General features: G+C 41.1%; 1 protein-coding gene across 1 annotated transcript; it reads right to left on the bottom strand.

Annotated features, from left to right (window-relative positions):
• Window positions 1-6,819: 6,819 nt before the first annotated feature.
• LOC120057551 (seipin-like) lies at window positions 6,820-12,768 on the bottom strand. The gene is made up of 8 exons (XM_039006139.1): window positions 12,560-12,768; window positions 12,242-12,323; window positions 11,949-12,092; window positions 11,595-11,729; window positions 10,145-10,242; window positions 9,795-9,954; window positions 9,610-9,682; window positions 6,820-6,995 (listed from the first exon to the last, which is right to left on the bottom strand). The coding sequence occupies exons 1-8, from the start codon at window positions 12,766-12,768 to the stop codon at window positions 6,820-6,822; spliced, it is 1,077 nt and encodes a 358-aa protein (XP_038862067.1).
• Window positions 12,769-14,094: the final 1,326 nt, after the last annotated feature.

The following is a 14,094-nucleotide window of genomic DNA, read 5'->3' as shown; positions in this document are numbered from 1 at the left end:
ATGTCAACCCTTAGGTCTTCATCAGGCATCCATATTTCAGGTGGGAGTGGAATGTCCTGTATATAGGGGCAGTACTCAGTGACATCACTTCCTGCAACATGAGGTATATTTTTAAAATGTATAACAGTTTCACAATATTAACATTCAATGTATCAAAATATATGATCATGCACAGGGAATGTGATCAATATTTACAGTGATATACATACAATATTCAATTATGATTTTAAAAAACAATTTAGACATATTGAAACTATAAAAACGGTTTCATGTCAAACTCCTCATTAAGGCCAAGAGGAGACAGTGTGTTGAGCCTGTGGATCCAGAAAGATTCCCTTTGAAGAAGTTTCCTCTAGTTGTCTCCTCCCCTGCGTGACATCTTGACCATTTCTATTCTAATGTATTTCAGAGAACTAATAGGATGTCCTGTTTGTACAAAATGAGCAGCAAGCAGATTTTTTGTCTCACCTGTCCGTATATTAGTAAATAGGTGTACATTATGACCATCAATGGGTTATATGATACTGTAAACTAGAGGCTGCGTCTTTCAGTTGTGGAAAAAGTACCAATTTGTCATGCTTGAGTAAAAGTAAAGATACCTTAATAGAAAATGACTCAAGTAAAAGTGAAAGTCCCCCAGTAAAATACTACTTGAGTAAAAGTCTAAAAGTATTTGGTTTTAAATATACTTAAGTGTCAAAAGTAAATGTAATTGCAAAAATGTACTTAAGTATCAACAGTCAAAGTCAAATTATAAATAGTCAAAGTAAAATAATAAATAATTTCAAATTCCATATATTAAGCAAACCAGATGGCACTATTTTTTATTTATGAATAGCCAGGGGCACACTCCAACACTCAGACATCATTCAGAAACAAAGCATTCGTGTTTAGTGAGTCACCAGATCAGAGGCAGTAGAGATGACCAGGGATGTTCTCTTGATAAGTGTGTGAATTGGTCCATTTTTGTCCTGCTAAGCATTGAAAATGTAACAAGTACTTTTGGGTGTCAGGGAAAAGGTATGGAGTAAGAAGCACATAATTTTCTTTAGGAATGTAGTAAAGTAAAAGTATTCAAAAATCTAAATAGTTAAGTAAAGTACAGATATCCCCAAAAACTACTTAAGTAGTACTTTAAAGTATTTTTCTTAAGTACTTTACACCACTGGCTTTTTTCAACATTGGTGTGAACTAGGTACAAAGAAACCCCTGTCATATAAACACATTTCACATCAAAAGCCAGGAAGTTACAGAGCAACATCACTGTTTTTCATACTGGAATAACAATACAGACTACCATCCTACTGCTAGGACAAAATGAACTAAAACTACTTCACCAGAAAATAACCTCATATTTGTTGTCTATCCTTAACATACACATGTATGTATCAGCTTCATTTTACCTGATTAATAAAGATTGAATGTATTGCCTTTCATTTATTAAGTTGGGCATTAAAGCTGACAAGTTATATACTGATAAAATTCACATTATCTTGAAGACATTTCAAATAACAACCTTTTATTCATACTCAAGTCAAAACATATTCCATTCATTGCATTATTACCCTCATTAACATTTGAATTAACATCACCAATGAAATTTGACACACACACAAACACATATCAGACAATATCTTATTTATTTTCTATAATACTCTTAATGATCGGCTATGAAAAGCCAACTGACATTTACTCCTGAGGTGCTGACTTGCTGCACCCTCGACAACTACTGTGATTATTATTATTTGACCATGCTGGTCATTTATGAACATTTGAACATCTTGGCCATAATCTGTTATAATCTCCACCCAGCACAGCCAGAAGAGGACTGGCCACCCCTCATAGCCTGGTTCCTCTCTAGGTTTCTTCCTAGGTTTTGGCCTTTCTAGGGAGTTTTTCCTAGCCACTGTGCTTCTACACCTGCATTGCTTGCTGTTTGGGGTTTTAGGCTGGGTTTCTGTACAGCACTTTGAGATATCAGCTGATGTAAGAAGGGCTATATAAATAAATTTGATTTGATATAATACTTTTTACCTATACGGGTACTTTTCAACAAAACTCTACTAATTGTAACTTCACTTATCCTTCATTGCTCCTTGAAACATTAAGTTATCTAAAACATTAAAAAATACATGTATTTAAAAGCAAAGTAAAATCGTGGACCACTTTGGAAACAAGTGTTTAATAAATACTTTTAAGTGCTATCCTCTGGGAATACAATGTACATCTTGCTGTATATGTTTCGACCCAAATAAATTAATTTAAATTCCATTCAACACGTGGTGGTCCTTGTAACAGCTCTAAAAAGCATATTTGCTCAAGGAAAATCATACAATAATGTATTGCAAAGGTGTAAACATAATGCATGTTCCTTATGTTTAAAAAGAACAACTATACTGCAAGAAATGGAGAAACATTACATTTGTAACAGTGTAATCTTCAGGGTCAGCATTCTGCAGCTCAGGGCACTCTGATTTATATGGTAACCATAATCAATCAATCAAATGTATTTATAAAGTCATTTTTACATCAGCCGATGTCACAAAGTGCTATACAGAAACCCAGCCTAAAACAGCAATCAATGCAGATGTAGAAGCACGGTAGCTAGGGAAAACTCCCTAGAAAGGAAGAAACCTAGAGAGGAACCAAGCTCTGAGGGGTGGTCAGTCCTCTTCTGGCTGTGCCGGGTTGAGGTTATACCAGTACATGGCCAAGATGTTCAAACGTTCATAGATGACCAGCAGGGTCAAATAATAATAATCATCACAGTGGTTGTAGAGGGTGCAACAGGTCAGCACCTCAGGAGTAAATGTCAGTTGGCTCTTCATAGCCGAGCATTCAGTGTTAGAGACAACAGGTGCGGTAGAGAGAGAGAGTCAAAAACAGCAGGTCCAGGACCATAGGCTTCAATCCCAGGCACCAAGACATTCTCAACTATGTTGGTGTACCTGCTCAATCACATTCCTTAAGACTCATAACACATAGACGTACTTGCATATTTGCCAGCTATGCCACTCCTTGTTGTTGTTGAACCATGGGAAATGCACAGGAGTATACTCTCCCGTTCCAACCAGAAAGCCCCAGGTCCTCACCTCAGTGGCAGATTCATCAAGTAATTTATGTTGAAATATCCACCCCCCTGACTGACATATTCAACACCTCCCTGCGTGAAGGAGTGGTTCCACATCAATGGGAGGAGGCAATAGTGGTCCTCCTGCCGAAGATTAATCCACCAAGCATTGACCAGATATGGTCCGTCTAGCTCACGCCCCTTCTGGCAAAGGTGTGAAGGTTTTGTTGCTGAATGGGTGACACAGGATATCCAAAAGAACATCTCCAACCAACAGTTTGGCTGCCTCAAGGGATGCTCAATCACCCAGTGCCTTGTAAGCATGGCAGACCAGTTGTACAGAACAGAAGACACCAGAGTCACCTCCAGCACATGGGTCCTGACAGACTACAACAAGGCCTTTGATCTTGTGGATCACACCATTGCAATGAAACACCTTTTGCAATTATCTGTCCGACCAGAGATCGTGCCATGGGTTTGTAACTTCCATTCCGGGTGTAGCAATACAGTACCATGAGACTCCTGTGACCTCCCCCAGGGCACACAGCTTGGTCCAATTGTATTTGTGGCTCACGTCAATGGTGCATCAGAGGTCACCCTATCCAACTCCTGGGCCTTTGTGGATGACCTGAACCTCATCCAATCAAGACCCTTATGTGGCACTTCCACCATACAGCAGGACCTCAACCAACTAGCCGACTGGTCAGATCCAAACAAGATGAAGGGAACCGAAGGTTCTTCATGATGAACCATCTTCACCACTTCCATCTCCCGCCGAAGACCTGACAGTCTACACCTGCTTTGTCCGTCCAGTGCTCGATTACGCCGCTCCAGTATGGCACCCAGGTCTCACAACACAACCAACTTGACATGATCCAACGACGTGGAACCAAAATCATTATGGGCCTCACCTACAGCTCCTACAACTCTGCATGCAGTGACCTGAGATTGCAGTCCCGCCGCACCCATCGCTGCAGATCCTCTGCCCAGAAGCTTGCAAAACCCCAAGAATAGAAATGGCTGACAGTGGCAGATCTACCCAATCCACCCAATCCAGTCACAAACTGAACCTTCCCCCTACTCTGATGGACAGACACTACAACAGCCCGATGTCATACTTTGTGAGTCCGCTTAATGTTACTTAACTGTAATATTGTATACTACATCAAATTTGTTCAATTCATTTACTTGTGCTGCAATTCAGCTATTAGCTGCATATGTGTAAAATTCTAAATAAACATTAAATATAACAAAGGCTGTACAACTCTGTCATTGCTACAATGATTCAGGAAAGGGAATTAAGTAAGCATTTCAAGACTGGAGTGTCACGTTGGCATAAATTATTCGGGAGACAGACGCAGGAATGCGTAATAGGGTTTTTTATTCAGCCCAAATTACGACGTGCGGTGTAAGGGAATGAAGACCAAAAAACACGTAACAAGACACACAGGATAGAAACCCAAAACAAAAGAGCGAGTACCTCGAATAAATAACACACGCACAATGATTAAACACACGGGACGAGACCCGTAATCTGCGCAATCCACAAGCAAAACACACAGCACAGGTACTCACACACACCACCAGACATTGTGACAATAATCGACCCCACCATGGTGAACAAAGGGCATATAAATACAAGCAGTAGGAATATGGGCCAGGTGTGCGCAATGAAAGTTCCGGACGGGCCAGTTGTGGCTGCTGAAGATGCCGTTGTCTGACGGACCCGTTGTGGCGATGTCGACGTCGGACGGCCCAATTGCAGCTGCCCAAATTGCGGCAGCGCCGGACAGACTAGTCACAGCGTCGGACGGGCCATTCCCGCTGTCTCCCTTAATGGTCGATTATTATGTCAAGTTGGCATGAATGATTTGGGAGACATTCTTTTTAAAATGTAGCCCAAATTACGGCGTGCCGTGTAAAGGCACAGGGACGAAGACCAAACAAACCCGTAACAAAAACACAGGGCTGAAACCCAAACAAAAGAGCGAGGAGTGGTGTTGAACATTACAGAGTGTTTGTGGGTCTTTTTTGTACGAGTTAATCTCGTGTTTTCCCCAATGCCAAATTAAGAGCTTCATCCACACATTGTGGAGAGTAACCTCTTCTTAGAAACCTATTGCGCATCTCCGCTGCTTTTTCTAGATTGTCCTCTGTGGAGTGGTCCTCTTTTTAATGGTTCCGGGTGGAAGCTGTCCCCCTGTAATATAGTATTTCTGTCTGTTTCTTTTCTATACAGAGTTGTCAACAGGGTTCCATTTGATTTATCAATCCACATATCGAGGTAATGAACACGTTTAGTATCACAATCAATAGTGAATTTGAGATTGGGGTCAATGTCATTGAGTAATGCCATAAAGTCTGACAGCTTTTCTCCCGTTCCTACCCATATGCAAAAAAAATTCGTCAATATATAGATACCATTTCAGGAATTCAAAAATTGATTTTCGTTTAATGTTAACAAAACGTTCTTCAAAAAGACCCACATAAACGTTAGCATAGCTCGGAGCGAATGTGGAGCCTATCGATGTTCCATTCGTTTGGAGGTAGTATTCATCATCAAACCTGAAATAGTTATACATCAAAACATATTCAGCCATATTGTATCTGTCTCAAATAGTCAGCTAAAGCTTCTGGTATGTGGACTCTCGACATATGTGACCAAAATATAGTCTTCTGTTAATCCCATTATTGGTGAGATCTTGTTTATGAAGTCTATAGTCTTTCACATATGATGGCAATGCTTGCACGTGAGAAAAGATTCTACGAAGTTCGACAATGGCTCTAGCATTGAGCCTATTCCTGCAACCACTTGTCTGCCTGAATAATTCAATCAAATGTATTTATAAAGCCCTTTTTACATCAGCCGATGTCACAAAGTGCTAATTGCCTTTTGTTTTAGGATTGTCTAATTTCGGCAAAATGTACAGGCATGGACATATGGCACATTTGCAGCAAAGATATTCATATTCAGGTTTTGACATAAGGTTATTTAATAGGGCTTGCTCCAGATTAGAGCATATATCCCTTTGGAACACCTGTGTGGGATCAAAACTTAATTTTCTATAGAAACGTCCATTACCGAGTTGTCTCTGAATCTGTTCTTTGTATTTTTCATAGTCTAAAAGGACCACAGCACTCCCCTGTCTGCAGGTTTGATAACCAAAGATGAACCTTTCATTAGTTCATTAAGGGCCTGTTCTTCTGAATGCGTTCGACTAACCAATAACAGGTATTAATCGAGTTGTTAAATATAGGACATCATTTGCTTTTGGGTTTAAAATGGGTACCAGTTCTTTGTTGGGTTTTTAGGCCCAAAACAGTGTTTTGAGAAAACATGTGCTTAAGTTTAATCTTGCAAAATAATTGAAACAGATCTACTTTCGTATTGAATGGTTTATCTGTACATGTAGGTACAAAAGAGAGGCCCTAAGATAAGACTGAGACTTACACATCAGTGAGCTCTTTTTTGGAGAGGTTAATTACCGCGTCCTGCTGTAGCTCCGTGTCCACGGCCTGTGTTCCTTGTCCCCTCTTTGACCGCTTGCCTCTCCCACATTGTTTATTTTCTGTCGTGGAGCCTTGTTGAGCTGCTTTCGGGCAACAACAAAAAAACAGTGTGGTGCGATGGTATCTGGAGTCGCTGTCTGTAGGGAATTCACTCTCAGTGGATGCCCCTGTGTCTGCGTGAAAGGGAAAGGCACGTCGAGGGACCTGTGAGTGTGTAAATGTGAGCGATGATCCATGGTTCAGAGACTCATCCAGGGTCCCCGTCTCTGACGCAGCATAGAGTCCCCTAGCTGAGGCACCTGGGGTCCCGCCACTGCACCTCTATCCTGCAGATCAGCAGGCTCCTCTTCACTTGCATCGGTCTCATAAATCTGAAGAGCCTCCAGGAGCACTGGGGGCTCATCTGACGACGACTCTAGAGCCGATACAGCCAGGCAGAAGAAGAGACCGTTTGAGTTAGGCTGAATGAAATGAGGCACCATCATCTACTTTTAAGGTCATTAAATAACTGTCAGAAGATAATGACGAAATTATCATAATAGTGAAAAGGTTCCTACAAACGACTCAAGAAGTTTGAAAGAGTCTGTTACCTGTTTGACACTGGCAAACCCGAAGGCTCCTTCAGTGAACCAATCACATCTGGTGTTTCCAGCTCCAGACAGAATGCAACGATAAAATGTGAACAGCAACTGTGCTGAACATAATAACAGTACGGTAACATTCATAGCATGAAGTTACACAAAACATAAACAGAATCCACAACTACTCTTCAAGTACAAACCCACAACACAGCGTGTGGCTAAACTAGTAATCTAACACATTGTGAGACGAGTCAGATTTAAATTGAATCAACATCAGTTTATTTAAAATTGCTGGTTTCTAAAATTCTAATAGTTTGCCTAATTTCAGTGTATGTGATAAAACAAGCATTGAGAAAGTAGAGAATCATTGTACCATCTAAATCACTGAAATATCCCAAAATATTATATTTTCAACAATAATTTTGTTGCCTGTTTTGCCATCAATACATGTCACATATCAGTTTGCAAATATTGTTAAAACATTTTTTTTTAAATCTATGAGTTAATAAAGCCATATACAAACATGGTCTCTTTTTCCTTTCTTGAGTAAGGCAGCTCCAAAATGCAGGTGTTTCAGCCTAGCTCAGTGCTATCTCTGGTGGTGGGGAAAATACAGAGCGTAGGGGTTGGTAATGTTGTCTAGTTGTGCCGTGATTGGCTCAGTGTTCTGTCACTCATGGGGATACTACGTCATCACAAAATCTACATAGCTCAAAAATGTAAGCTCCTTGGGTGCTACCACATATTTACATTAGAAGTGCCCATCCAAGAAGGCTCAAGGTCATTGGCTACAGATAAAATGACGTCAAATCACGTTATATCTACCGTAGCTTTGATTGGACTGATTCTTTAAAAATCTTAGCTAGCAAGCTAGACTAGCAGTCATCATCATGAATCAAGTTGATCATTTACTGGCAAATCCTTTTCAATCCTTGTCATATGAAGAAAAATTATAGATAAAACGTATCGGTGCTCATCGGCCATTGGACATAAACATTAGACAACAAGTTGGAAATCACAAATTCAACAATGAGTGGTGTGGAAGGAATCAATGGCTAACTGCAACCGTTGCAAATCAATCACTAGCCTGCTACTCAGTGGAGAGGGTGTGTGGTCCATGTCTGAGTTTAAGGGTTTCTTTTCCAAGCTTTAAAGGATAAACATTCACATGCAATACCATAGGCCAGAAAAGGTTGAATACATTGGCCATGTTGTCAATCCAGCATGACTTCTGACGCATCCAAAGCAACTGGAAACTCGGAACTGGGAAATCTCAGACTTCTGTGAGTTCACCTTCCTGTTCAAGTGAGCACAGCACAACAAGGTGAGTCCAAAAATGTCTTGTATGCTGCTTCATAAATTATGTAATATGCCGGGGAGATATGTATACTGTAGCTATGAAAGTAATACTAAATGTTTGTTGTGTAGTAAGCTGTTAGTAGCCCATGTGCCTCACCCTAATAATTTGGTCCCTTTCACACTCATAACTTAGACTTCTGTTCTGACATGGTGGTGCACATGTAGCCTATAGCCTGTTGAATATTGTAAGAGCTTTCAGTGTCTGCTTATATGCCCCCTTTATTTGTCCTACGGTTCTGACTTGGTGTACAGGGAGAATACTGTAAGAAGGGCCCATGTTCTGAATTCTGTCGCTGTACATTTAAAAAATGCTGAACAAATAGTTATATTGACTAAGTCATTCTTAGCTTGCTTAATTGAAATTACGGATTGTCTCTTATCCGCGCATCGTTCCCTTATGCCATAGTTTGTACATCTCAAATGTCAGTAGAAAGCACATTTGTTTAAGCAAGTCAGCCATATCAGCTATGCTTTTTAAAAAGGCAGTAAATGAGGCTGAATTATCTGTTTCACTGCCAGACAAGGCTCCACTGATAGCCAGGTGTAGCGGTGTTAAGGATTCACTCCATGGTGCTGAAAAGAAAGCTCTGCTGTTGGGACAGCTTTATGTAGGCCCTAACAGTTTGTGGGCACCGTTTGTCACCCTTATAGTGCAATTAATGTTGCTAATGTTATGCAGTGGCTTTTCTGGCATGCATCCACATATTTGGGGGGGGGGGGGGGAGTTTTCCCCACCAAGATTTACATTTTAAAATCACCACTGCGCACAGAACAGATCTATCGCTTCTTAGACTTGCTTTCAATGAGAATTACAAATCTATAACTCACAATTCTATGTAAATTTGGTCGGGTTGCCAAAAAAGTTACATATTGTAGGTTTAATATATTCTTGTGTATACACTTTTATTCACACATTCACACCCTCACCTTTCTGTATTACTGATGCTTCTTGTCTAGGTTCTTCCAACTGCTCAGCAACATGATCATTGTCTTTCTGAGGAATTTTAGCTAAAACACATTCAGATGAACCATGTTATGTTTGTTTTACACAATGCGCGTGATGCCTGTTGTAGAGTAGAACTCACTCACTTTGTGAGAAGGACATGCGCTTCCGAGCCTCTTCTCTTCTCCACTGCATGCGAGTCGTGTCTCCCATCATAACCTACGGACAAGAAAAACAAAACAAAGTTGATGTACTGAGGATCACCTCACAGCAGTTATATTTTAATGTAAGATATATAGATGTACTGCATAGATGGGGAACGTTCTATTACAGAGAAAATTAGACCGAATCTTACCCTGACCTGCTCGGGAGGCCAAAGTCCCCCCCATATAAACTGCAGGTATCCAAAGAGCACAATGACACTGAGGAAGGCAAAGTTGCTGGCCACACCTATCACTGCAGACATCACCGGGAAATTGTACAGGAGGTATCTATTAAGACAAAGGGTTCAGATATAGGAATAGAAGAGGATGGGGAATAGGAGAAAAACAAAAAAGGAAGATACAACAGTAGGTAAGAACATCAATGACATTCCATGTATTTGACTTATTGGCCTCAAATAATCTGGATTTGAAACAGATTTTTTTATATATACTATTGGAATACATTGGAATACCTTACCTGATGCCAGTGAAGAAAGCATGGATCCTGAGCTGAGCTGAATAGACCTGCACCAGCCGAGACTGAATCTCAATGACAGCGCCAACAGTGGGTTGATACTGTAGCGAGAGAAATGTACAGGTAGAGAGAAGCAGAGATCAATAATAAGAGAGAGAAAAATATTTTGACCTTATTACCTAAAAAGACTAGTCTGAGTTGGCCAGTCTTGCAGCACTGAACAAATGCAAGACCAAGTGGTCTGGCTTGCAAGACAATTAAAAGTCTAATAAAATGGGAAACTCATTCTTACTTTGAGAGGACATTTTATTTCCGACAGGTTGTATTTGTCTGGACTCCTTAATAAATGAGGTCTGTCCAAGTACTGTTTAATTGAAAGCACATGAACAGCGAAAGCTGCTGAAAGGGAAGTATGCTTGGTCAGGGAGGGTTTCACACAAGTAAAATCGAATTTCATCAAATAAAAATGAAATGGGTTGAGTGGAGATGAAGGGTGGAACTAAAAATAACAAGATCACTAATGTAAAATACAGTGTCCGTAAAATGTATATAGGTTCAGAACTTGTGTGAAACAGCACAGTTGAAAAAGATATGACAAATAGGATCACGGCACAAGGCAAGACCCAAATGCAGACACAGGAGGCAGATGGTTGGAGTCTTACAATGTTTATTCATCCAAAGGGGTAGGCAAAAGAATTTGTCTGTCCACGACCAAAGGTAAAAACCAGATCGGAGTCCAGGAGGTACAGAGTGGTAGACAGGCTCATGGTCAAGGCAGGCAGAATGGTCAGGCAGGCGGGTACAAAGACCAGAAACAGGCAAGAGTTAAAACCGGGAAGACCAGAAAAAGGAGAATGCAAAAAGCAGGCGAACGGGAAAACCGCTGGTTGACTTAGAAACATACAAGACAAACTGGCACAGAGAAACAGGAAACACAGGGATAAATACACTGGGGAAAACAAGTGACACCTGGTGGGGGTGGAGACAATAACGAGGTCAGGTGGAACTGATCAGGGTGTGACAAATAGAAATCTAAACTGGATGGTGATGGGACCAAAGAGAACTATTGTAAAATACACTGTGTCCGTAAAATGAATATAGTATGTATAAGCTGGAAGTAGAAGCCTAAGTGTTGTTGTCCATTAGTTAACTCCAATTGGGGAAGGGGTGGAAGGGTTAGGGGAAAATAATAAAGGAAAAAATATACATTTTATATATTTACAAAAAAATATAGATGATGCAGAGCATTACATTGATGGAGCCACAATCTATCTGCAATATTAAAGCTGATCTACCACCCCCACTAAAAAAAAATATATACAGATAACTTGCAAATGGTAATCACAAGATCATGATGATCTGATTCAGTAAGAGGGCACAGTGAACTAAGTGCAAGCTCTGTGGGAGAGGAAAACAGATTTGACATGCACAGGCAACCACAAACAGCACTTACAGAATTGGCCTTGTAGTCTGAGAAGAGCTCAACCTCAACGAGCTGCTTCTGCTCCGTCATCCCAGTCAGCAGGAGAGGAGAGAACAGTAGAGTATTCAAGGTCTGCAGAAGACCAGAGCGGTAGTGCAACATAGCCTGTTGGAGAAAAGAAAACAGTCACTGTCAGAGGGCCCCACAATAATCAAATACATCACATTGTGAAGTGTGAGAGGATATTTTATGTGGGAGGAAACGGAAGGAACGGACACGTTATGTTCCACTAAGAACAAACTGGCTCTGAAATGCTTGGAGAGGCTCAATAGTGGGGTTTGGTAGGAAGACAAAACAGAATAAACTTGGCACTTTAGCACTCACAGAGCGCACCACAGCTGCAACTGTCTGGTCATCGTTGGTGTAGCAAGACATCTTAATCATGAACATGCCAAGCTGTTTGTTGACAAGCGACTCAGGCATTTCCAGCTCTAAAGAGATTCGATATGGCTGACCATAGATCATAACCTAGGAAAGACAATGAGGGATAGAATACTGTGAGAGACAATGAGCATACCTGACTACAGCGATCATTTCTTAGCATATTGTAATTATATTAGCATCTACCTCAGGATAGACGGGGTGAGGGAAACGATGGTTATGTGTGAAGAGCATACCTGGTCTTTGCCATTCTTCAGCAGTGAGATGTTAGCCACAGGGAAAGAGCAGAGGACTGAATTGGTAGCATCACAGTCGGAACTAGAACAAACAGCGGCCAGGAAAAAAGGTGTGACGTTATGGGCCTATGCTTTTTACCTTGACATGGTACTAACAGCACAAAATAAAAATCATGTGCAACAGCATAGAGCATTTTGTTAAGTGTAGCTAAATGCAAATGCAAAAGCAATTATTTGAAAGGAGTAGAAAGACTGGATTTTACTTCAATTTGAAGAAAAAAAGGCACCAAACAAACTTTCCATGATGTCTCCCAGTACCTGTAGTGGTAGTGCACTGGTGTAGAGAAGCTGACGGTGGGCATATAGGAGTAGTAGAAGCTACCATAGAGGAAGACGGCCACCCAGACCAGCAGCGCTAAAACGCAGAAGAGGATGGCAGCCTGCAGTAAAGTCCGACGGGCTCTGTGGAGAGTTACCCCCAACACAACTTGCAGCCACAGGAAAACTGGTCCCGTTACACCACCCATGGTGACCAACCCAGCACTGACTCTTTCCAGACGTTCCACACCACTCGCTGAGATCTCACTGCCTTTTATTCCTGTGGCTTCTGTTAAAAGCCCCTCGCTATCTCTTTCTGTCTCTCTCTCTCTCTCTCTCTGTTTACTTGGAAAATTAGTTTCTATTTTGAAGGTTATGGCACCCTGTTCATTGGAAGACGCCCACTCAACAATGCCAACATTGGCCCGCTCATTTAAGTGAACTGCTGTACGGAATAATATCTATATATTTGTCACATCCCTTAATATGACATTACTTTCTTAGCTAATTTACCTTTTCTTTGTCTACTGCAAGTTTAAAATCTGATAATGAGCTGTTGACAGGTCTTTAATATTATTTCTGTAACAAGCTGTAAAATAGAAGAGAATAGCATTGAGACTTTAATGCAGATGGATACGGAATACAAAAGCACCATTCAAATCTACATCACTCGGAAGATAAAAATCATTCTGCTTTAGGAATTTCTAGGAATATAATTTCTAGCGCATCATACAATGAGTTTTATGAGTTTTTTTCTACACGGCCAATGGACATGTGAGAGAGCAATTAGACATACACACACACAAGACAGATATGAAACTGTAAAATATAAAGGACTAGGGACTCATTCTATGACAAAACATTAAGTATAGCCTCATAGCTAGCTACACTACAAGACCAAAAGCATGTGGACACCTGCTCGTCGAACGTCTCATTCCAAAATCATAGTCATTGATATGGAGTTGCCTCCACTCTTCTGAGAAGACATTCGACTAGATCTTGCAGTAACATTGCTGCAGGAACTTGCTTCCATTCAGCCACAAGAGCAATAGTGAGGTCGGGCACTGATGTTGGGCGATTAGGCCTGGTCGACGTTCCAATTCATCCCAACAGTGTTCGATGGGGTTGAGGTCAGGGCTCTGTGCACGTTCTGTGAGCTTGTGTTGCCTACCACATCATGGCTGAGACGTTGTTGCTTCTAGAATTTCTAGGAATATGGGTTCTAGTGCAGCAGCATACCACCCTGCATCCCACTGTTGGCTTGCCTCTAAAGCTAAGCAGAGTTGGTCCTGGATGGGAGACCTGATACTGCTGGAAGTAGTTTTGGATGGCCAGTAGGAGGCACTCTTTCAACTGGTATAAATAAAAAATCCCAGGACAGTGATTGGGGACATTGCCCTGTGTAGGGTGCGGTCTTTTGGATGGGATGTTAAACAAGTGTCCTGACTCTCTCTGGTCACGTGGCACTTATCATATGAGTAGGGGTGTTAACTCCGCTGTCCTGGCTAAATTCCCAACTGGCCCTCATACCATCA

The sequence above is a fragment of the Salvelinus namaycush genome, chromosome 12 (genome assembly GCF_016432855.1).
Source record: "Salvelinus namaycush isolate Seneca chromosome 12, SaNama_1.0, whole genome shotgun sequence".
NCBI lineage: Eukaryota > Metazoa > Chordata > Actinopteri > Salmoniformes > Salmonidae > Salvelinus > Salvelinus namaycush.
The sequence above is the reverse complement of the archived record's forward strand: the minus strand, read 5'-3'. Positions and strand labels throughout refer to the sequence as shown.

What these genes read in the sequence shown, in the direction of transcription:
- LOC120057551 (XM_039006139.1), bottom strand. Translation starts at nt 12,768, where the DNA reads ATGGGTGGTGTAACGGGACCAGTTTTCCTGTGGCTGCAAGTTGTGTTG. An exon ending in CAGACTACAAGGCCAATTCT is followed by an intron (nt 10,243 to 11,594) that starts GTAAGTGCTGTT and finishes CTCTCGCTACAG; the next exon opens with TATCAACCCACTGTTGGCGC. An exon ending in GCGCATGTCCTTCTCACAAA is followed by an intron (nt 6,996 to 9,609) that starts GTGAGTGAGTTC and finishes TATCGGCTCTAG; the next exon opens with AGTCGTCGTCAGATGAGCCC.